A 26,132-nucleotide genomic window follows, 5' to 3' on the forward strand; every position below is an offset into this window, starting at 1 on the left:
CTATTATATTCAGGCGCGGAATTAGACTAGGTCAACCCTGTCACGTGACCTAGTAAAAAAATGCTTGCACCAAACTGTCAGGGTGAACTGATAATTAACCTGTAACAGAATATATAATTAGCCGATGCAGGATAATTAAACATCTTGTAAAAAATCTGACAATTTTATTAATTCTGCGTTTACCTTTTTTCGTTTCAATTTATCAATTTAAAATTTCAACTTTTTGGATTTGTCAAACAAAACAATGAATAATTATTTTCTTCAAAATGAAAAACTGCAACTAATCGGACTCTCCAAAAAGAAATTCGAATTCGAGAATTTAGATAACAAACGATAAAATTTGTTTAATTCAATATTATCGATTTCGACAAAATACATTCTGTATATATCGTCCACAGGTTTTACAGTCATGTATCGCCTGCTTAGTATGTTACTTGTTTAATAAAGATATCAAAAGCCAGCTTGATCAAATTTATATACATATATTTTATATATAATATAACTTGTGCATCACATGGCATTGATTTGTATTTTTTTAATAAATTCCCTCTTCCAATTAAAAAGTCAAAGAGAGGTTAAAGAGATAATAATTAACAACCTGGTTTTAATGCAGTTTATGGTAAAATTGTGTTCTTGTTTCTTATTTTTAAAACGTACTTTCTTTTTGAGATCAGCTGTTATCAAACCATGCAGCACTTTCAAAAAATTGTTAACAAGAGAGTAAATTTTAAAGGCCTAAAAACTTCAGTATTCAAATGCTAATATGTATTTATGGCTGAATTAATTGAATAATAATTCATTGAAATTGAACTTGTTCAGAAGTTTTATATTCGAATCTCAAGTTTATACATAACAAGATTTGTATTCTGGAATTTCCAGATTTTTACAGTTCAGTATTGAAAATATCCATTTAAAGTTTTTACTATTATTTTAGAATACTATATATATGTAAAAATTATTATTTTTAATTTTTTATTTATTAAGTTGTATTTTAACATTGCAAGTTAGTTACAATAATAATTGAGAATTAGGATACTAATTCATAGGAATGATTTGTTTACCCATTATTCTCCGTATTCAAGGTCTACTTAAAATTTTAGAATCTTCCGGGGTAATGACGGAAATCTTCAAGTCCCAGGGCTTTTTGTTTTCTATAAGTGTTTATGCGAAGCTGCGATGTTTGTAAGAAAGTTTCGTTTCTGTTATCAATGTCTAAAACACCTAAAACGTCTTCATACGAGGTTGTTTTTTGTTCGTGTTTAAGCCTATTTCAGGGTTCGCAAAGCCCGTTTTAGCGAAAGCTTCTGGGGCCCCAGACGCTGCTTGGCGGCCCAAGACCCCTAGCTGTATATTCAAAATTTCTTAGTTGGTCATGATCCGCCCCTGATATTATAATAAACTTTCACCATGTTAAAAAGAAAATATTTTCTATTTAAATTAACTCCAGCTTTTTCTTCTTTTTCTAGTTCTTGTGGAACACACATCTTCTAGTTACGGCTGAAAGCTCTCACAAAATCCTAATCTTCTGGGATTTAAGTGAAGATATGCCTTTCTTGGACGCGACTAGTAAAATTGACATTTAATCTGCCATTTTAAAAGTTGCTCAGGTTTGACAGAGGTCTCTTTTTGATCTTTTTGTCTTGTAAATACTTTGTATGTTTTCTATACTTCTATATGCTCATAAAAATACCATCACATCCATGTAAATCTTAGAAAAACCATTTTCATTATTTTAGCTATAATTCACGTAACACTAAGCCAGCTAACGTACATTAGGAACGAAAATTTTCGGACGAAAAAACTTTTTTTTTTGTCCGATTATTTTTCGAAAATGTTGGTTTTTCTAATTTTTTTAAAAAGGACCAGTGCATAGAAATTATATATAGGGTAATCAGAAAATAAAAAATGCAGTTTTTGAACTTATTATTTTTGTTATTTTCACATTTGACTGAGGCTCTATCTATAAAGTTGGATCATAAAGACACTTTTTAGATCTTGAGTGAATATATGTACACTTTAAATGCTTCTAGCCTTCTTTCTGTGTCACTTCCCGTAAGCATTACTTTTAAAATTTAGTTAAAATTCGTTCAAGAGACTTCCCATACATTTTTTGACTTTATAAATCTTGTTCAAAATTTTTTCCGATGAAATAAAAAATTGTGTCCAAAAGATTTTCCCCCGAAGTTTTTCCGCCAAAAATTTAAGTTCTTAATGTAGTCAGTGTCAGTAGATAGCAATAGACAGAGAGCTAGCTAGCTATGTTGTGTTTTACTTTCAAGTTTACTATTTAGTTTGGTAAGTGCATTTTGTGCTAGTCATCGTTATTACTTCTATTATCTTTTACCAACATGAAGCAAGCCACAAAGCAGTAACAAGGCATATATAGATCTGGTAATAATAATCCTGCAAATGTTAGCTTGGATACTCTGCTTACCAAAGTATCTTTCCATACATCATAATTTATTGTGTTTGCTTCACAGCAACAGAATAAAATATTTTATCCTATTGGTATAAACGAGTTTCAATGTTTACATTTTGACGGGATTTGAACGCTTGTGTATAAAATCTGAAAAATCGACAGATTATAAAATGGGCCAGACTATGTTGAAAAAGAAAGTTAACAGTTATGGAGAACTGATAATTAGCCTGTAACAGGATAGTTGTCGACGCTTATACGGCTTTAATACGGTAGAGATCTTTTTTTTGCTTAAATTTCCACAATTTTCTTTAATATCGACTGTAGTGTATGCCTTTCCCGTGTTTTTCACGCCTGACCATGTCTTTTCAATGTTTTACCATTTCAAGAGCATACATGAATTGAATCAGTTAATCATATATACACTACATATACGGCTAATTATACAGTAACAGCCGCCATATTTGTTATGATGAAGCTGAGGCCATGTAGTGCAGCAAAGTCGGTATTTATACGGTTAATTAGCCGGTATCAGTTTGAAAATGAATATCTTTCATGCGCAGTCGTTTCTTGTCCTTTTTTTTATTTTAGGAACTAGGTAGATGGCTATCGGAAGATCGATATCGAAGAAAAGTGTGGAAATTTAAGCAAATCTTGTTAACTCACTGAGCAGCAAGCTCCTTTTATTCAAACTGGTATGGCAATTCGGTTACAATTTTGAATAAAATACGCATATTATTATTGAGTTTGCTGATCAGTGACTAAACAGGAGGGGTTTTCCAACTTTGCCAGCCTGTTTAATTTTTCCTGAAACAAGCATCAAAAGCTCATTTTTTTATTAGTTTTATGCTATGAATAAAGTATTTACAGTGCAAGCTTAAATAGAGTCTGTTTTTTGTGATACGGCATATATATTTAATCTTGTGCGCTTAACCGAGAGAAGTAATTAAATGCCATGGTGTACGACAGACTGTAGCCTGTTTATTATTTTATTTGATCAAAGTTAGGGTGTTATTTTTTTAAAATAGCATTTTCAAAAGGACTACCCATTGGATGTAGCTCAGACGTACGTGAATCCTGTGTACGTGGTTTATTGTATTGACCGCTTGGCAAATCATTGTTTAACATTAGCTTTGCAACCTTTATAGGGAAACACATTAGGAAAAAAACAAAATATGTCGTCTGACAGTTTTTGCTATAACGGACCTCTGTAAACGGACCTCGAAATAGCAATGGTCACCTTTTGTTGCTTCAATGAATTTCATATCTTCCATGCTTTAAAGTGTTTTCTCGATGCATACAACTTTTATTAGAAATTTTGACTTAAATTTATTTACTCAAAAACTGATGTAACTTTTTATTTCACTATATTTCAGTCTTGCGTTAGTTAAAAGTAATAAAAAAACGATTTTTAGCAATTAGTCTAGCATTACATGTTGCAAATGTTAGGCAAGCGAGGCTTGCGTTTGTATTGACTTGCGATGCACCGATGATTAGAAATAGGCTTCGTGTATCCTAGAGTAACCAAAAAAAAAACAAGTTTCGTTATAACATTCATAGCTGTACAGATATCTTGTTATATTTACCGCCAACCGCGAAGCCTAACACCCGCGAAAGTTCATGCATATAAATTAGGGTCAAGTGATTCGCCGACGCTTTTAATAATTTATGATAATTTATGCTAATGACGTAAGAGCGTGCTGAGGGGGTAGCTGCGGAGGGAGTCTGAAGTGGGGATTTGACCGGTGTGATCAAAAAATGTGTATAGAGTGACTCCACTAAACAACTGTTGGTGTTGTCACGCAAGTATGTCTTGTATGTGTCTATACATTTTCATGACGTTGCACCATTCTTTTACTACACCTGGTATACCACACTTCTTTGTATAGCTATCACGCAGTAACCACACCATACTTACTATGCGACCCTCCGCATATCATACACCGTGTATCACACTAGCACAACACAATCCGTTTAACACATCTTGTCACACCCCGTAGAGCATACTTCGTACACCACACTCGGCATCATGCTCCATATACCAAACTTTGTTACACCCCATAAAGCACACTTCGTACAACACACTTCGAATACTTTATCAGTAACAAAACGTTGGCAAAAATAAAAAGTCGGCAAAAATATTAGTCACTTGGACAAAATTTAGTCACTTTTCGCCGACTAAATTTTTGAATTTAGTTACTTTTTGCCGACCATTTTTTAGACAAAATTGATTAAGAAAGTTTAGATTTTAAAGTTTTTATTTTGAATAAAACAACAACAACAAAATGGTTACGGGTATATAAAAATGTAGTCAATTTCAACGTTTTAAAAGCAGCTGGCACCACATAAAAAATTTAAGTTGCGTGAGTGTATTTAACAGGCAAGTCATAAAGGGTTAAAAATGTTTTTTGGCTGTTCAGTTTGGCTCTTTGAACATTTCACATCAATATCAATATATTTCTTTTTCTTTTCTTTCTTACCACCGACGGTTACGGCACTTTGGCATATTTTTTTAAAAATGTTCCTTTTATGATTATTATTTTTTATGTTAATATTGGTTTAGTCCCTTTTTTGAAGATTTGTTTGACGTTTTGCACCTAACCTTACACTTTTTATACGTGTTCTCTTTACTGGAAATTTTGATATAATACTATCAGAATAATTTTTTATTTATTTTTATTATTTATTTATTATTAACTGTCTTTCAGGCACTTCCATATTTTACAATGGCTATTCGTCCTATTAAAATAATAATAATATTTAAATAAAGAAATAAGTTATTCTATAAAAAAAACACTGTAAACTGTAGACAAGATTAGCAGAGTTCAAAGTGGTGAAGGATTGAAAGACATCGATATAATAGATTCTGACGGAGAATTAAGACCAGAAAATATGAAAATGAAAATTATACACCAAAATATATAATATAAAAATATACATATATACATATATATATATATATATATATATATATATATATATATATATATATATATATATATATATATATATATATATATATATATATATATATATATATATATATATATATATATATATATATATATATATATATATATATATATATATATATATATATATATATATATATATATATATATATATATATATATATATATATATATATATATATATATATATATATATATATATATATATTCTCCGTCAGAATCTATTATATCGATGTCTTTCAATCCTTCAATGACATCTAATTGTCATTCTTAAGGGCCTAACAGAGTACTAATTAAGGTACTGTATGCATATTTTTACGCAGCGCAATTATTAAAAAATAGGCATATTGGATTTGGGGTATATATCTCTCTTTTGTAATTTTCGTACATTAGGTGGACACGATATATATCTTGCAATTCTGAAGCAGCGGGAGGCTATATCTCGGTCGTTTTGATGACGTGGTCTGTAACACAAAGGAGGCTCCTAATTATATTGTTTTTATGCAAAATTATGTCGGTATAAAAGATATATTGCAATTTTATTGGTTTGGCCTGCAAAAATACCGCGAAAATTTTCAGCACATATTCTCACCAGCCGGCATGCCGTACATCCATAATGGCACCTTTGTTTATCATGTGGATTGTCCTGTGGGAACGATAAAGTGTTAATTATTTTGTTTTTATGGAATTTCTCTGCCTTGTTTATGTGAATAAAGTAGATGAGGTAAACCCTATGTTATATTTCACCTCAATGTGCAGAAACAAGTAATATAATTTATCTGATTGCCAAGTTTCGCTCAGCTACTTTGCTAACTAGCCAGAAAAGAGTGGTTAGCTAGCTAATGTACGTTTCTATTTATGTAGTCAAACAAGTAGCCACCAATGTTAGTTATCGAAAAATCAAAAAAATATATAAGTGGCTAAGCTTTAGCTAAGTATCTGGCTACCTTTAGATGGATATATATTGCTATATTTCCTATGTTTTAGGGTTGTGTGAGCACTGAGAGTGGATTTAAGCTATCCATTTTGTTAAAAAAATGGCCAAGGTAGCTCAAGTTCAATACAATACTGTAAGTAGGAATTTAAATTTTGTTGTTGGACTATGTGTTCAGCATTTCTAATTCTTGCCACTTAGTGAAAGCTCTTTAGGAAACTGCTGTGTGTCACCTGAACATTTTAATTCTGTGATTTCATTTTTCTTGGTAACTTTCTCTTTCACCAGGCAACACAGAATAGCTATATATGACATGATATCCGGAGCTTTACATCTAGGATACAAAACTTTTTGGTGGCCACTAATCAACAGGATTGAATTTTCAGTTTTGCATGACTTAATTGAAAACATGTTAGTAGTGTTTTATTCTACGAGGGTGCCGATAAGCCGCATACGCCGTAAAAAGTGCGGGCGTTTTCCGGCTAGTTCGGCGTTTTGTAAGAAATTCGGTATTCGCCCGAAAAAACCCGCATAGGCCCGAACAATGCCCGAAAAACAAAAGGAAACAGACACTGATATGATTCATAAAAACTATAAAAATTAAAATAAACTTACTATGTGGTAGCGAAGTTCTTAAAAGAACTGTTTTTGATGGTTCTTATCGGCACCCTCTTTTTATTCTACAGACCAAGTAATTATATACCCTTCTTTGCCTCTGATTTTTTTAACATGAACTCAGGTATATATATATATATATATATACTTTAAATTTAATCAGAAATTAAATGCTTATATATTATTCATGCTTAGTAAGTGAGTGCGAGTGAGTGCAAACCATCCCGTAAGATTCACATTCAAATGAGGCTATTATATAGCTATTAGATTCAAATGTACGACTTTCTAATCTTGTGCAAAGTGATAAACATGTCACAACTATACATTCAAAACGAAAAGTAAATTTATTTTTTTCTTAATTGGGTGTAAAATTATTTCTGTTAAGTGAAATAAGTACTTTTATATGCCAGTATATTTACAAATGTACATGCTTCGAATATGAAAACTTGCTACCCATGTTGTTGTTTTCCAATTATCTCATGCTTTATGTTGAGCATTGACACCTTTGTGCTGTGGGGTGATGGTAGCAGTTTTAAAAATGGGTGGAATTTTGCTTGTTTCAAGGCACATTTTCCAGATTGTTGTGTGTGAAGTTGTAATTGTTGACTCGCATTTGGGATGAAAATTTCAACATATTAGTTTTAAGTATTTAAGGATATGTAAAGGAAATCTCTATATATGTGTCCACCTTGATTTTTAATATTTATATTTTTGATATGTCCACTTTAGGATGATATTTTCAATACATAAGTTTTAAGTATTCAAGAACATATAAACGAAATATTTATGCATATATATGTTCACTTTGAGTTTTACAATGATAATTTCGACATAACAGTTCTAAAATTTTTAGGGATATGTAAGAGAAATGTCTGCGTGTCCACTGACTCAACTTTTACAATGTGTGCACTTTATGATGTTTATCATTACTTATGTTACTTATGTTAACTTTTGAAGTTGTGGACGACGGACGTCAGTCACTTTTTTCTTTGTTGTTTTGTTTGCTCCATTCGTAGACTAAGTTTAGGTCTGCTTGCACATTTTCAATGTCACTTTCAGAGCTAACCTTCATTGTAAGTCTTGTATCATCTGCAAAGCTTGAGAGAGATGCGTCCTTTACAGAAAGATCAGGAAGATGAGCGGTCCAAGCGCACTTCCTTGTGGTACGCCAGAGATGACTTTTGTGGTGTGTGAGTGGTGACCGTTTACTGAGACGTACCCTTATTTTGACTTTCCCAAATTGAACTAGTTGAATGCTTTTATTTATGTATTTTATTGAAGACATTTTTAATAAAAAAAAGATTTATTTTGTTACTTTTAGGATAAAACTTTATTAGGATGTATATTTGACTAAAAGAAAGAAACTTGATTGTATTTTTTTGAAACTGTGGTGATTTGGTAACTGTAAGTGGTCTAAAAAATTGCATCTTGACACGTGGAGGACGGGGATTTTCTTAAAACTTTCCTAAGATTTTAAGGTTGTTGAGGCTCATTTTCTTATCAAAAAAGACATGTAATATCAAAAGAGATGCCTATGTATATGGTCATTTTAAGTTTTACGAGTTATGACTTTGACATATCTACTTTAATATATAGTTTTGGCATATAAATTTAACTTTCTTTAAGAATATCTAAAAAGAAATATGAATGTCCACTTTGAGTTTTAAAATTTATGTTTTTGATATGTCCATGTTAGGATGATAATTGGGACATATTAGTTCAAGAATATGTATAAAGGAAACGTTTATGTATATGTCCACTTTGAGTTTTAAAACTTATGTTTTTGATATGTCCACTTTAGGATGAAAATGTCGACATATTAGTTTTAACTATTTCAAATATGTAAAAAGAAAATGTATATGTCCACCTTAAGTTTTAAAATTTATGTTTTTGATATGTCCACTTTAGCATGATAATTTCGAGATAAAATTATTTTAAATATTCAAGAATATGTAAAGGAATTTCTATGTATGTGTCCACTTTAAGTTTAAAAATTTATGTATTTGGTATGTCCACTTTAGGATGATAATTTTGAGATAAAATTATTTTAAATATTCAAGAATATGTAAAGGAAATGTCTATGTATATGTCCACTTTAAGTTTTAAAATTTATTTTTTTGACATGTCCACTTTAGGATGATAATTTCGACATATTAGTTTCAACTATTCAAAAATATTTAAAAAGGAAATGTCTATGTATATGTCCACTTTGAGTTTTAAAATTTATGTTTTTGATATGTCCACTTTGGATGATAATTTCGACATATTAGTTTTAACTATTCAAAAATATGTAAAAAGGAAATGTTTATGTATATGTCCACTTTGAGTTTTAAAATTTATTTTTTTGACATGTCCACTTTAGGATGATAATTTCGACTAGTTTTAACTATTCGAAAATATTTAAAAAAGAAATGTGTATGTATATGTCCACTTTGAGTTTTAAAATTTATGTTTTCGATATGTCCACTTTAGCATGATAATTTTGAGATAAAATTATTTTAACTATTCAAAAATATGTAAAAAGGAAATGTCTATGTATATGTCCACTTTGAGTTTTAAAATTTATGTTTTTGATATGTCCACTTTAGGATGATAATTTCGACATATTAGTTTTAACTATTCAAAAATATGTAAAAAGGAAATGTTTATGTATATGTCCACTTTGAGTTTTAAAATTTATGTTTTTGATATGTCCACTTTGGATGATAATTTCGACATATTAGTTTTAACTATTCAAAAATATGTAAAAAGGAAATGTTTATGTATATGTCCACTTTGAGTTTTAAAATTTATTTTTTTGACATGTCCACTTTAGGATGATAATTTCGACTAGTTTTAACTATTCGAAAATATTTAAAAAAGAAATGTCTATGTATATGTCCACTTTGAGTTTTAAAATTTATGTTTTTGATATGTCCACTTTGGATGATAATTTCGACATATTAGTTTCAACTATTCAAAAATATGTAAAAAGGAAATGTCTATGTATATGTCCACTTTGAGTTTTAAAATTTATGTTTTTGATATGTCCACTTTAGGATGATAATTTCGACATATTAGTTTCAACTATTCAAAAATATGTAAAAAGGAAATGTCTATGTATATTTCCACTTTGAGTTTTAAAATTTATGTTTTTGACATGTCCACTTTAGGATGATAATTTCGACATATTAGTTTCAACTATTCAAAAATATGTAAAAAGGAAATGTCTATGTATATGTCCACTTTGTGTTTTAAAATTTATGTTTTTGATATGTCCACTTTAGGATGATAATTTCGACATATTAGTTTTAACTATTCAAAAATATGTAAAAAGGAAATGTTTATGTATATGTCCACTTTGAGTTTTAAAATTTATGTTTTTGATATGTCCACTTTGGATGATAATTTCGACATATTAGTTTTAACTATTCAAAAATATGTAAAAAGGAAATGTCTATGTATATGTCCACTTTGAGTTTTAAAATTTATGTTTTTGATATGTCCACTTTGGATGATAATTTCGACATATTAGTTTTAACTATTCAAAAATATGTAAAAAGGAAATGTTTATGTATATGTCCACTTTGAGTTTTAAAATTTATGTTTTTGATATGTCCACTTTAGGATGACAATTTCGACATATTAGTTTCAACTATTCAAAAATATGTAAAAAGGAAATGTTTATGTATATGTCCACTTTGAGTTTTAAAATTTATGTTTTTGATATGTCCACTTTAGGATGATAATTTCGACATATTAGTTTTAACTATTCAAAAATATGTAAAAAGGAAATGTCTATGTATATGTCCACTTTGAGTTTTAAAATTTATGTTTTCGATATGTCCACTTTAGCATGATAATTTCGAGATAAAATTATTTTAAATATTCAAGAATATGTAAAGAAAAATTTCGACTAGTTTTAACTATTCAAAAATATTTAAAAAAGAAATGTGTATGTATATTTCCACTTTGAGTTTTAAAATTTATGTTTTTGATATGTCCACTTTAGGATGATAATTTCGACATATTAGTTTTAACTATTCAAAAATATGTAAAAAGGAAATGTTTATGTATATGTCCACTTTGAGTTTTAAAATTTATGTTTTTGACATGTCCACTTTAGGATGATAATTTCGACATATTAGTTTTAACTATTTAAAATATGTAAAAAGAAAATGTATATGTCCACTTTAAGTTTTAAAATTTATGTTTTCGATATGTCCACTTTAGCATGATAATTTCGAGATAAAATTATTTTTAATATTCAAGAATATGTAAAGAAAAATTTCGACTAGTTTTAACTATTCAAAAATATTTAAAAAAGAAATGTGTATGTATATTTCCACTTTGAGTTTTAAAATTTATGTTTTTGTTATGTCCACTTTAGGATGATAATTTCGACATATTAGTTTCAACTATTCAAAAATATTTAAAAAGGAAATGTCTATGTATATGTCCACTTTGAGTTTTAAAATTTATGTTTTTGTTATGTCCACTTTAGGATGATAATTTCGACATATTAGTTTTAACTATTCAAAAATATGTAAAAAGGAAATGTTTATGTATATGTCCACTTTGAGTTTTAAAATTTATGTTTTTGATATGTCCACTGTAGGATGATAATTTTGACATATTAGTTTTAACTATTCAAAAATATGTAAAAAGGAAATGTTTATGTATATCTCCACTTTGAGTTTTAAAATTTATGTTTTTGACATGTCCACTTTAGCATGATAATTTTGAGATAAAATTATTTTAACTATTCAAAAATATTTAAAAAAGAAATGTGTATGTATATTTCCACTTTGAGTTTTAAAATTTATGTTTTTGTTATGTCCACTTTAGGATGATAATTTCGACATATTAGTTTGAACTATTCAAAAATATTTAAAAAGGAAATGTTTATGTATATGTCCACTTTGAGTTTTAAAATTTATGTTTTTGATATGTCCACTTTAGGATGACAATTTCGACATATTAGTTTCAACTATTCAAAAATATGTATAAAGGAAATATCCATGTATATGTCCACTTTAAGTTTTAAAATTTATGTTTTTGATATGTCCAATTTCAAATGATAATTTCGGCATTATTTTACTGACTCACTTGTATTACTTAATTCTCTTTAGAGAACGAAAAGAAGTAGAGCTAATGATGTTAAATCGCCAAGACAAACTGCACTATATTATTGTAAAAGGGGAACTGATCCAAAATCATTTGTAAAGAAATGGATTAATGATCACATTGGTAAATTTGTTATTTTTTTGAATAACTGTTATAACTTAACTTCTTAATGATTACAGAATAGATGTGTGGTAAACATATATTTGTAGGATATGGTGTGTTTACAACATTGCCCCTGAAACATCACCAGTTTGTCCTGCAATATCCTGGAAAAGTTCTCACAAGAAAGGAAGGAGAGAGATTAGAGCTAGAGTATCCAACTTCCTGTGGATCATTTATTTTCTTTATGGACAAAAAGTGGTATGTCGAATTGAGAATGCCTTTTGTTTTCAGTTTCATTTGGGGAGGCACTTGAAGTTGGATCACATTCACCTAATAGCTAAGGTGAAAATAGAAGGTCTTATTTAGGAATTGGAGTGTAGATGTGTTTTATGTAAGCTTGACGTACCAAAGTAGCACCAGGAAGTTAAGACTACTTAGCTTTTACATCAAATTACATATAGACATAAACAATTTCTGTTTTGGATTTTTTGCAATTTGATTTAAAACATCTTATGGTAAAGATAAAAACGAAACTACAAACAGTTCCCTTCTATAGTTCTCTATGTCTTAATATATTTTTTAAATTTTTAGTGTTGATGCTACAAATGAGACCAGGCTGGGAAAATATGTGAACCATTCAAGTCATCGGAAATATTTGAATTGTTATCCAAAATTGATCGAGGAGGGTGGAAATGCATTCATATGTTTGTTTGCTTCCTATGACATTCCTTTAGGAACTGAACTGCGATACAATTATGGAATTTCAGGGCTAGAATGGCAAAAGGTAGCACACAATTAACAAAATTTATATTTTCCTCTTTTGAGTATGCCTAAGCTTGTTGTCTGCAAGTATGTTGTATGTCAAACAGCTTTTATTTTGAACACAGCTTTCGGACATGTTTTAAAAAAAACTTCTAGGATAAAAGATATATACATATATGAAAGAACAGTCAAATAAAACTGTTTGTTTCTTGTAGGATCCAACACATAATATACCATTCAATTTAGAAGACCTAGTTTCAGATAGGCTAGTAAGTTTTTATATTACATGTAATAAATAGTAAGTGTGCATATAATAAGGTCGTCCATTAGCAATATGTTTTATCCATTTTCTAGTTTCTTGGGATCTTCCTTTTCTATGATATTTGTTGTTTCAGGTGTTGAGTAAGAACTTGACCTTGGTCCAAGGCAAGAATAACTTGACCTCTGATGTCATTGCAAAAAAGGTAAACGTGATAAAAAATAAGACACAGTTGATATAGCAAAACGAATGTTGTTTTTTGAAATGTGAACACTGATAATATCTTCTTAGAAGGAGGATAATGACGAAAATGTGGGTATCATTACAGATATTCTCAAAAAATTGCTTGATGATGTGGTGGCAACTCAGGTGATAAACTTGTTATATTTTCTAATTTTATAAAAAATTCAATGTAAATTGAAGTATGTAAAGTGGTAAAGCTACTACATTTTGCTGTTTAAGGAAAAGCATCACCTTATTATTTTTTAAAGGCCAGGTACAAAATCCCAGTTGAGCCATGGGCTGCCAAGTAAAAATGATTTTTTTTATTAGAGAATTGAATCTTTACATACCTGGTTCTTTTAAAATTGTTATTTTTGATTCAAAGCTTCTAAGACTCGTTTTCAGAGTGGCTGCTAAGAAATACAAGCTTTATGAAACATAGCACACAATCTGTTCTAGCATAGGAATAAGACAAACTTTTTTAAAAAATGTTGTAAATTGAGTGTGCCAAATCTTAAACTAGTTCTTGTTAAATTTAACATTCTTTATTTTTAAGATGGAAAATATGGTGCCAGATTTTTCAGACAGTGAAGATGAGGGACTAAAATCAAGTGGCAACATGTATAATTTTTGTTTCTTTTTTCTTAATGTCACAGTGCTGGCAATGGAGAGTCTTGGTGTTATAAAGTTTAATATTATTTAAATTCTTTACGTCTTTATTTACTAGGTTAATAAATTTACTTCCCTTTATGGTAAGCCTATTTGAGTTTGGTGCACTATTCATGGACTTTTTAGTTTTGCTTTATTATTGTTGTGGTCATATATATTTCTATGATTACATTGACGGTTTACATAACAGAAATTACGGCACTAATGTTAAATTAATTTAAATCATAATTTGTTTGTGTTAGCATAATTGCTGATAACAATAAAAATGTTTGTTCTCCTTTTAGTCCATGGTTGAAGATTCTGAAGAGGCAGAAGATATTTCAGAGTTGGATACTTTGAATCATATTTCGTCTGTAAGTAATTTATAATTTTGCGTATTCAAGAAATTAAACCTAAACCTTTGTCCATATGAGGAAATCGGACTGGTATAGGCTTTTGTAATACATACTTTGTTGAATGTCATGCTTCCTAGACATAATTGCATTTAAAATTACTATCAATTATATAAATTTAAATGCTCTTAGGTCACAGTTTCAACTCCGATACAGACTAGAAAACTATCAGTTCAGTATAAGGTATGATAGGAACTTCAAAACAACTTCCACAATTTTAATTCATTAAAATTGTGAAAATGAACGCTGTAAAATTTTCATGGTGTAACATTTTTCATTATAAATCATAACGCCATAAATAGATTGAGTGATTTGTTTATTGCCGTCAAAGATACCAAACAACTGCTATTTTATAATTCAGTGGTCAATTCTCTAAGTTTATAATCTCGCGTGTTCGTTTTTAAATTGAAAGTCTCTAGACGCTTGTTTGCCATAATCTAGGAAGTATAAAGATAGCATAAATATTAATTGTATGCCATGAAAAAATTCTGCTAACTAAATTTATTCTCTTCCCTTCTTTAATTTAATTTAACTTAAAAGTAAAAGTCACATTTGTCTTGTTCATAGGCTTCAGGTGTGCAAACAAGTATTGATAAAGGTAAAGCTGCCATCTACATTAAATTAATTTTCTATTAAGCTCCAATGTGACTGATTCTTTTTGCATTTAGTGCAATGATTTTAAGTTGTTATTCGAATTCTGGGCCTTCAAAAAATCCTTCTGAATAAAGCATGTTCTCATATGATATATAACTGGATTTCCAAAAAGGACTCTGTTGTTGTAACTTAGAACTCATAACCTGCTCGCTTTTATTCGTAAATACTAACCCGCTCACCTTTATCAAGTCCCATTTTATAAACTGTTTTTATCTGTTTTAAAAAAGCCATACTGTGTCTGTTTTAAGTATTTATTTTAATTGGTCCATTGGCTAAAAAGTGTCCTTTGTTATTTTGGTTTCAAATAGGTTTAATTTTTTTAGACAATCTTGAGGTTGATTTTACTACGGACAGTCCATCCATATGTGAGGTAACTTGATAGCAGCTTAGTGTATGATATTCCGAAATTCCATACAATACTTTGTTATGCAAACGAGGAAAGTGTAAATGGATACGTAAAAATCAAAAGGTTTTTATCTTAATTGATCATAAGTATTTAAAGAAGATTTATGGTAAATAACACGTTATGCTATAAAATTACCCTACTAAAATAAATTGTTTAATGCCGATTCTTTCAGATTTCTGTGAAAAATGATTCCGGATTAAATGTTGAAGACGATATGGAAATCATTGATACAGACGAGGAAGGAAAAGTGGAGAACAGTATTGCTATAGAGGTAATGTTCCGTGGTCCTATAAGGAGAATGTTCGGTTTGCATAACTACAATCTTTGACGTTATCATTTTTTTACGCATAGTGTCATTTCTCTTTCTTAATCCCTGACTTTTTTTACGCAATCTTTAAAATCCAAAGTTAAAGTTAGGTTCCTTCTAATTATAGGGTTTATTGGTATTTTATGTCGAAAGTATTAATCATATTTTTAAGTATGTACCTCTTTAGCCTTCTAAAATACCCGATGTTGTGTAACTATTAGTTTGTTCTAGTTATAAAAAGCGACTCTATTTTATATATTATAATAAGGCCTAGAATTTACATCAAACGAACTAAAGGCGGCGTTTCATTTGACATTGGAAGGATATGACATGCCGTAGCAATCGAATCAAATAAGAATTGAACATAATGTATGTACATAATGTTGCGATTGACATCTTTCCTATAGCCTGATTTGTATCTTTATTAGAAGAAAGAAACATCTGTAAAGAAAAGCGCCAACGAGGTAGTGTTTATTTTTTGTTTATTTTAAAAGATCTTGACAAGATAATCCATAACTTCACTGGATGCTAAAAATGTATTCTTATGTTTTGCACTTGATATATTAACTTTTATAACCTTTTGCTTTTTTTACTAGAAAGTGGGAAAATCTGAGGAAAAAGAAGCCAAACAGGTAATTTTATTTTTTGTGTGTTTCGTTGACGCCGTTAAGTCACTGCATTTAAAAGTTGAATCCAGACTCTTTGCTGAAACAAGAATAACTGATGCTCAAGAGCTTCTTTTTGTAATATTGGCTTCTTTCCTAAATTGCTTATTTGAACCCCTTTGTCTCCGACAAATCTGATAAATCTGATGCTAAACATTTTGTAAGAATAAACGGTTAAGTAGCTTAGGCGTGATGTTTATTCGTAGATAAACTCAAGACCATTGAGACCCTGTTTTGTTTGCGATAAAAAGATCAAGCATTCGAAATTAAATAGACACATCACTTTATGTCATAAGCATCATCCAGATGTAAAGGATGCTTTGAACATGCCTCGAAAAGAAAGACTGAGAGCCTTCGCTAACTTTCGAAAAATTGGCATATATAATCATAATGTTAAAGAAATTGAGGAGGGCGGTAGAAATTTGTTGCGTGAAAAGCAAAACGATTCAGATGACCCACTTGTTATGTGCACCACCTGCAAAGGATTTTATGCCAAAACCTTTAAAGCTAGGCACAAGGCAGACTGCTCAAAGAACTCCTGTCAATTTCCTGTTACAATTGCTCTGGATTGTACTAGTGATGAGTCATGGAAGCTATCGGATGATCAATTTAAGCAGAGAATTTTGAACATCATCAGAGACGATGCCGTTGGTACTCTTGCCAAATCGGATCCCGTTATTTTGATGGTTGGTCATCGCCTCTATGGCAAAATAAAAAGAAGACTAAACAAAAAGATGGAAGTTGAACGGTCTGTTCGAAGCGACATGCGTCGTCTGGCACATGTTTATTCCAGATTTAAAGATAGGGTGTTGGAAGTACCAAGAGATTGTTGTAATGACAAAAACAATGCTGGTGACATGTTTCTGAGGGAAAATTTTGAGGTGCTGAAATATTCTATTGAATCCTACACTCATTCTGATTTGGAAGTTCAAAAGTCAGGACTTAAGGCAGCCTTGTACTACGTGTTGAAAGACGCCGCCGAAAAACTAATTGGTTATTACCTTGGTAAAAATAATGATGTTGATGCAGAAAAAATTAAAAACTTTTTGGTATTGCTGAAATTACGCAAAGATGAAATATTCGCTGACGCAACGTATGATTTAAACATGAGAAGGAATGTAAAAACTAAAAAACCTGCACAACTTCCAAACGAAGGCGATGTCCAACTAATTCGAGATTATGTGATTGAAAGGATACGCCACTTATCATCAGATCCATTTATCATCATGGACAGACATACGTTTGTTGAACTACGTGATTGTGCTTGCACTCGTCTTGTGCTGTATAATGGCCGAAGAGGTGGAGAACCATCGCGTCTAACCGTTACGCAGTGGATTGAAGCTGAAAAGGATGAATGGTTAGACAAACAGCGGATACAGGATATTGCAAAAGAAACTAACTTAAGCAGTGGGACAAAGATCACATTTCAATCGGGAAAAGGAGTCAACCATTTAGTTCCTGTTTTTATTCCTAAAGATACTGTTGCTGCAATGAAGTTGTTGGCTAACGAGCAAGTAAGGAAAGATGCTGGTGTCCTTGAAGAAAACTCATACATATTTCCCAGTACCCAAGGTTCTGATAATCATTGCTCTGGATGGCATAGCTTAGATAATGTTTGTGCAAAACTTCCAATTGCCAACAGAGAAAGAATTAGTGGTACAAGTAACCGACATCGCCTTAGTACCTTAATTGCTGGTTTAGGTCTATCAGAGTCCGATATGAGTTTGGCCTATGATCATTTTGGGCACAGTGAGAGAATTAACAAAACGATATACCAAGCACCAGCTGCTCATCGACAACTATTGTCAACTGGGAAACATCTATCTGTCCTTGATAATGGTGAGCTGTTTTTCTGTAGTCTATTCTTGTGTATCAATTTTTTAAAAGTGAAACAAACGCATATCTTCTTATAGCGCAAAGTATAAAGAATGACAATAACTTCGAGAAAAAGGGTCCTAACTTAGTTGAAGAAAATGAAAAAAAATTTAGAGGTAAAACTTAGAATTATGGCTGTTCATATTGGCATACTTCTTTTCCTTGTGAGCAGTCAAACAAGAAATTTAATTTTGAAATTCTTCCAAAGTAAGTTCTTTTGACTCTTCATTCTATTCAGGTCTAACTTGTTCGTAATTACCTACATACAGGCTTGAATTACGTTGTAAATGTATTTTGTAGATGAAAATGCTGAAAAAGACACAAGTAAAGCGAACACTGTAAAATTACCGAATAAAAAGAAAATGAAGAAAAGTGTACAAGTGGGAGAAAAAAGACAAACTCATCGAAACGATACATTTAAAAAAGAGAAAACTTGCGGTTAGTTCATTGCGTAACAATAAGATTTTATTCACAAAATATTATGTATTATTGGAAACATTTTCGTTTTTGAATCATTAGAGCCTTACGTTGCAAATAAAATGTTTGTTTTCAGAACAGGGCTTCGAATAAAAGCCCCTATGTAAACAAAATTTACGTGAAAAACCAACCTATTCGACTTAGATGGTCAATAGCGAAAACACGATCTCAGATTTATAGTGACGTCATAAAACATCACACATAATATTTGTTACTAGGGAAGGACAGTATAAATAGTCAATTTTTTTAGTATTTCTGTTGTGTAAGTTAACTTTGTTACAATACCTGATTGCAAAATGACTGAAAGCCGTTTTCCTTTTAGCACCCACGAGAAAGTATGCACTTAGAAAAGAAAAGAACGTTTCTCAAAGTATGTCTTGATTTCCATGATTTTGTGTTTTCAAAATGATATCCTGTGTTGTTTGTTTTTTGTCAGCATTTAACTTCTTTATAAACAAGTTACTGGTTGTTTGCAAAGTGATGCTTTATATTCTGATTTTCCCTAATTTTTTCCTGATTTTTCAATAAAGTTACAATGTTTTTAACGGTTTAGAAACATCTGAAGAATCCAAACATTTTACAAATGTGAACGATGATGAACCTTCTGAATGGTCTGAATCAAGTGAAGATAGCGAACTCGAGAATTCTGTAAAATGCACTGGTGAGGTTTTGTTAATCAACAATACTGTATAACTCCTTACTAAGAAAAATCAAAAAGTACCATATTTTTTAATTTCTTGGTCTGTCTATATATAGTATATGAAATTGCAAAAATTAGTTGATTGTACTTACCGGTGATAAACAACAGCTAAAAAGAATAATATCTTAAAAATTGCTGCGTAATTGCCGAAAATGAAAATATTGCTAAAGTGGAATATTTTGCGTCAAATAAATGAAATTATTGTACTTGAACACGAAAGTTTATTTGATACAACTCGCAGACAGCTTAGATCCGAAATCATCGTATCCGTTTTCACAATATTTATTTCCATATTCTTGAAATTGGAGTCCGAAAATATACAGAAACTAATAAAAAGAAATAGATTATCTTAATCCCTATAATACTTAATAATTATTAATTCGCTATTCGTCGTTAGCCCGTGGAAAATCCACGGGTTCGCCCGTCCTTTTTATACCGCATTGCGTGCTTCTCGCTATTGCGCAGCTAAGCTACCATTTTGCGTGACAGACAGACAGACAGACGTAAACGGGTATTATAATATAGATAATTAACCTTTTTAAAATATGGAAAAAAATTCATTAAAGAAATACTGAAATAAAGAAATGAAAATGATAATAAAGATGGCGGAATTAATGTTTGCGAATTTGTTTTCACAAACCAAAATTCCACAAATTACCAGACAAGGGCGGACATCCGCAAAGTTGAGATTCCAACAATCTGATTAAAGATTTTCAATTGCAACTAAATGAGACTATTCGTAACTTTTTTATTTCGCATATTTCATACAATTTTTGAAAGCATCCATCCGCAAAAATTGCTTCCGCGACAATTTCTTCTCTTCTATTGGAGGACGAAATAAGAATGAAATCATTGAAATTTGTATGCCCTTTTCGTGTATAAATTAATCTTGTAATGTTTTCTTTTACAGGTCAACAAGAAAGAAAATACATTCAATGGTCGTCAGAGCAAGAGGATAAACTATACAAAAAATTTGCAAGACATATAAAAAATAAAAAAAATGGATGGCCTTGTATGTATGACATGTATGTTTTGCACTAATTATGAAAACATGTTTTTGAATATCTAATATTTGTGTATGTGTAGGCTCTGATGATCTGAAAAAATTCGCCAACGAGGAAGGAATTACTGTTGGAACTGTTCGAAATAAAATTAACAATGAAAGAGGAAAAATAGCACGACAAGCGGAAGCGAAAAAAAAGAAAATGAACATTGTTTAATTGTGATAGAGCTTTGGTTTCTTTTATTTTTATTATTTTTACGTTACCATAAAAGTACATGTTTATAATTATTTATTATGTTTACAAAAGTACATTTATAAAAACATGTACACTATACATGTTTTTATAAATAATGTGACAGCTTTTATCATCATCAAATTTTCTTGAGTATACTCTAAAAAATTCAAGTCTAAACAACACATCACTCCGTCACCCCTTAGACGGGGAGAAAGGCAAGAAAAAGTGTTAAAGTCACGAGGATAATTTCTATACAGGTTTCAATCATGTTTTAACAATCAAAATGTATGATCAACGATAATTTAATTCAACTCTCCCCCCTCTCCCATGAAAAATATTTTGAACTGTGTGGTTTTCATAACTGTATGTGATAAGAAAACTGGCTCTCATAAGTGAAGTATATCTTTTAAGGGGATTAATTTTCGCGGGTATTAAGTTTCGCGGTTTTTTCGGAGTTTTTCCAAAAACGCGAAAATACGTCGCCGCGAAAAGTTTAAATATCCCTGATCTGGGAAATTTCCAAATCGGCCTGATACAAAAGACAATGATGTATAACTTTCTCTGGGACATTTTCCTTTCTCTTCTGTATGTTGTTTCGAAATAACTCACCGGAATAGTTGTTTTTCCAAATTTGCATAATTCGCAAAAATAAGTTACCGCGAAATTTTCTTCAACACTAAATTTGTGAAAATAAATTCCCTTTTTTCCCGCCAAATTCTAGTAAAAAAAAATTCTGCGAAAATAAGTCCCCGCGAAAATTAATTCCCTGAAGGTATCTTGTTTACACAGTTATTTCTCGTTTATTCGTGATATAGTTCGTACAAGGTGATACATTTAGGAAGGTTTAAGGCGTTAAACAGATTATCATTTAGCGTACGTTTCTTGATTTCTCAGTCCTTCCTTACGCAGCCCCATTATATAACTAGTGTCAAATGAGAAAAAGGAAAAGGAAGTTAATTTCTGTGGAATTAGTAAGATATAACTGCTTGGTTATCCAGGTTCGTTTATTTAAATTCGAAGAAGCAGCAAATGATTAATCGTTTTTTGTTTTTTTGTTTGCATATAAAAATGTATGAAAATACTGAATTTTATGTGTTTACCCTTTTTTTTCATTTTTACCCTTGTTCTGTTGTTTTTAATAACGCATATTATAGATTTAGGTGTTCTTCTTTCTTTTTTGATTTTTGTTATGTTCAAAGGAGTCTATTACTACGCATGTCATGTGTTTGGAAGTTTCAGGAATACACTTTTATTTTGACACTCTTAGTTTTGTATCTTTTTAAACAAACCCAGCAGCCTTAAAAACCTCAAAATCTTAAAAAAATTTAAGGAAAATTTATAACCCGTAGTTACTACATCATAGCAAAAACAGTATAAGTTGTGTTCGTTTGCAAACTACAAAATGTCTTGAAAGGGTTTTTTTTACTGATTGTATGCTGGGAAATCATGGCCTTTCCACTCAGTGACTCAGGGCAAAGAATATAGAATTCAATGAAAAGTCAGGGAAAAATTTGGTTTAAAAGCTGTATGTGAACCCTGTAAAAAACGTATCGGATCGAATACATGCAAAAGCAACAGTTTTAATGCCCTTAATGTTGCTTAAGATCCTCTTTACAAAGCGCAATTGTTGCATTCGTTGTTTGTTGGTTTTGTACCCACATAAACCACTTCCACGCATTTTGCTGCTTCATTAAGCTAGTTCTTAAATTGTAACCAAACTTTTGGTACAAATTCACATACTCTTAAATACATGTTAAGGATGCTATAATTTGTGTTTTTTCCTTTATATTTTTTCTCCGAACTGGACAGCTGCTAACGTGTGCTTCTTTTTTGTTTTCATACAGATTATAAAAAATATCACTTACAACAATGAGACAAATGTCTTTAAAAAGACAATATTGCAGTTCAATATTAATAATTATCAGATGATCGGGTTTAACGCTCATGTATATAAAATATATATCTGTCTACATTTAGTCGATCTAATGTAAAAATTTTCTTAAAGTAGACACAAATCATATGGAATCGTTATGTAGACACAAAAATTTCAAATTTTTTTTAAGAGGCAAAAAGGCATACAGGGCGCATACGCAGACAAAAAGAATACTCCTTATACAAAAATAAAGGTTATAGGGGGTAAGGGTTTGCGAAAAAACATGGTTTTTATATGTCCACTTTTAGTTCGAATTTTCAGAGTGTCCACCTAAGGTTGATATAGCGTTATATATATATATATATATATATATATATATATATATATATATATATATATATATATATATATATATATATACATATATACATTAAATATATTATTAAGATATAAACAAAAACAATCGAGCAAATAAACATAAATTGAGATGTTAAGTTAGGATATTGAGAAATCGTCGATTTAAAAAAAAAAAAAAAAAAAAATCGCAAGACTATGGTCTAATAAATATTTTTTCAAAAAAGTACGAAATGTTTTGTGATCATGTTCTTCCCTGATAGCTTTGGGAAGATCATTTAGAAGGCGACTTGCCTTGCCAAGAAACAATTTTTCCGACACATTAATTTCATACTTAGAAATAACTTCGTCAACATTACGAGTTCCACGTCCAGCAATTCTCAACTTGAAACCTTTCAAATACGATGGAAACTCATCCTGGTGAATCGATTTATGGGCAAGTTTTAAAATTTCAAAGTGTATTTGTTGCTGGTTCGGTAGCCAACCAAGTTGTATTATATCCTCGAGCGTGGAATATCTCAGCGTTACAAAAGACGCAATTCTGCATAATAGTTTATCAAGTTTATTTCAGCTGGAATAGTGGCAGGTCAAAAACAATGAACAGCAATAGAGCATTTTCGAAATTAGAAGGGCTTCTGCCAGTTGCTTCCGCAAACGAAATGTTGCTGTGCAAAGAAGATAGCGAAGAATGTATAGTTTCGCATAAACTGATTGAGAGAGTTTATTGATATGAGTTTCCCAGGTCAGATTTTGATCGAACTGGATGCCAAGAAGTCTGTAAACGGTAACGCGTTCGATCAGTTGGTCCGAGTGGTGGACATGGCATGTTGAATGGTTGGGGTTCATGAGGTCGTAAAGTTTTGCCATTCTCGGGGTTGACAAAAGCATGAATTTCGTTTTTCTATTATTGCACGCAAGATTATTTGTGGTCGACCATTGCTTTAGCTGGTCTAATCGTTGGGTCAAGTTGTTGATTGTAGGTTGTATGTTTATAATCTCACAATGTTCATAGATACTTGTATTGTCTGCATATTGGTTGGTGGTCCCACCCTCAACGTTGTCTTGTAGGTCGACCGTATAAAGGTTAAATAGTACAGGACCAAGAATTAATCCTTGAGGTACCCCAAATAACACTGTTCCGTAGTCAGATTGTTTGTCGTCTATCTGAACAAATTGGCGGCGGTCACTGGGGTACGATAACATCAGCATAGCAGCATTGTTGGAAAAGCCTATCCTTCATAATTAACAGGGTTTTGTAATCGACAGTGTTAAAGGCTTTTGAATAGTCCAGAAATGCTGCTAACGTGACCTCGCCTTTGTTCATCGCGCCAACGATGTCGTCTCCAATCTTCATTAAGACTGTTTCGGTCGAGTGACGCTTGCGGAAACCGGACATCGTTTGGTGGTATATATGGTTCTGTTCGATATAATCAACGATCTGTCTTGCCATTAAACGTTCGAAAAGATTTATTAAGATCGGTAAAACAGTGGCAAGTCTAATTTGGTCTGGAGTAATGGACTGTTCTATTTTTGGAATTGGTGTTACTTTGCCGATTTTTCACAGCTGATGAAAGGTGTTTTCAGCTATCCCTGTGTTGATGATGTGAGTAAGTGGGGAAGCGATGTGGTCAGCAATAGATTTGATGAGTGCTACTGGGAGGTTGTCGTAGCCAGTGGAACAGTCGCTTCGAAGATTTTTAGTTTCTCTGAGCACTTGATCGTATGTGACAGGACGAAATTGGAATTCTTGGTCAGCTTCAGTAACGAGGTCTTGAAGAAGGAGTTGAATTTCTTCTTTAGATGTCGGTTGCGATCCAAGGATTCTGGGTGCTGTAGATATGTAGTGTGCGTTTAGTTCGGAGGGTTGGATGTTTATAACGTTTTTATTTGGATGGAGAAATCAGTGGATTAGTTTCTTTAGGCTTTTTTGATGAAAGAAGTCTGCGGTAGAAAGTCTTTTTGGTGTATTTTATCTGTCTTTTTAGAGCGTTTCGAGCATTTTGAAATTCATTCCAGTCAGCATTCAACTGAGTCTGGTGGGCTAAAGTACGCTTTTCGTGACAAGTTTGCTGTAGGTTGGTGATTTTTAAGTCTTTCATCCAGGGTGCCGGAGGACGGGTGACCTTGATATTCTCTTTAACAGTGCGTGACGTTCGATGCACTCAAAGAGCAGATGGTTGAGTGTGCTTAGGCTGTCATCGGTACAATCAGTTGCATAAACGACATTAAAAGGGATGGTTGCGGTGTCAGCAACATACGCCGACAGGTCAAAATTTCTCATGTCACGAATGATCTTGTACCGTGGTTCAAATCTGGCTACACGAGTATTGATGCAAGCGAATACAGCATCGTGGTCGCTGATTTCTGGTGTTAGAAGAACTTCACAGAATTTCACTTTGCAGGAGGAGTTGTTTGAGATGTGATCGATTAGGGATAATCCTTTTCGTGATGGAGAGTTGATATGCTGAGTGAGGTCGAACGATCGAAGGGTTTCAAGGTAAGAGTCTTTAATTTAAGAGTTCTGCGAAAGATCAATATTGAAGTCAACTGTTATCGCCACATTTCCTGACCAGTCGAGAGTAGCGTTTCCAATAATGCGGTCGAAGTTGTCGAGCCATTCCGCTTTTTCTTGGTGCGTGAAGTTCAGCTGGTAGGCGACACAAAGGAGTAGCTTTGAGTGTGTTTTTCCCATCGATTTCAACCCATAAATGTTCGAGAGCTGGATTGATATTGACGATATCCTTGCGCAATTTATGCTTTATATTATCCTTGATATAAACACCTACACCACCACCACGCTTGTTATCTCGATTATGGTAGTACATTTTATAACCTTCGATCTTTACGTACTTGAGTAGGAAAGGGTTGTCTTTTAGCCAGGTTTCGGTGAGGGTTATCGCATCAAAATCGTACTTGTGTACAAAAAGCACAAATTCGTCGAATGTAGACACCATTGACTGAGTGTTGAGATGAGCGATACTAAACAAGTTTCTATAAAATTGTTTTCTTCGCCATAGTAGGATTATTATATAAAAGAACATATAAAACTTACAATTTACAAATTTACATTTTATTTACGAAAAGCTTCGTGTATTTAATTGTAAATTTTATATGTTCTTTTATATAATAAAACA

The 26,132-nt window shown here is 31.5% G+C and overlaps 1 protein-coding gene across 7 annotated transcripts; it reads left to right on the forward strand.

Moving 5' to 3' along the window:
* Positions 1–5,643: 5,643 nt before the first annotated feature.
* Positions 5,644–22,029, forward strand: LOC130657627 (uncharacterized). 7 transcript variants are annotated; one of them, XM_057460620.1, is made up of 24 exons: positions 5,644–6,112; positions 6,376–6,458; positions 12,049–12,166; positions 12,253–12,403; positions 12,737–12,929; positions 13,123–13,176; positions 13,303–13,371; positions 13,458–13,535; positions 13,945–14,009; positions 14,116–14,140; positions 14,342–14,410; positions 14,582–14,632; positions 15,017–15,047; positions 15,427–15,473; positions 15,682–15,780; positions 16,245–16,280; positions 16,413–16,448; positions 16,688–18,320; positions 18,395–18,472; positions 18,657–18,794; positions 19,156–19,203; positions 19,387–19,494; positions 20,444–20,545; positions 20,620–22,029. In XM_057460620.1, the coding sequence occupies exons 2-24, from the start codon at positions 6,426–6,428 to the stop codon at positions 20,751–20,753; spliced, it is 3,396 nt and encodes a 1,131-aa protein (XP_057316603.1). In that variant the 5' UTR covers positions 5,644–6,112; positions 6,376–6,425; the 3' UTR covers positions 20,754–22,029. The 7 variants fall into 7 exon arrangements, with proteins under 7 accessions (XP_057316603.1, XP_057316604.1, XP_057316606.1 ...); XM_057460621.1 differs by having other exon boundaries at positions 5,644–6,458; XM_057460623.1 differs by lacking the exon at positions 18,395–18,472.
* Positions 22,030–26,132: the final 4,103 nt, after the last annotated feature.

The sequence above is a fragment of the Hydractinia symbiolongicarpus genome, chromosome 9, assembly GCF_029227915.1.
Source record: "Hydractinia symbiolongicarpus strain clone_291-10 chromosome 9, HSymV2.1, whole genome shotgun sequence".
Classification (NCBI taxonomy): Eukaryota; Metazoa; Cnidaria; class Hydrozoa; order Anthoathecata; family Hydractiniidae; genus Hydractinia; species Hydractinia symbiolongicarpus.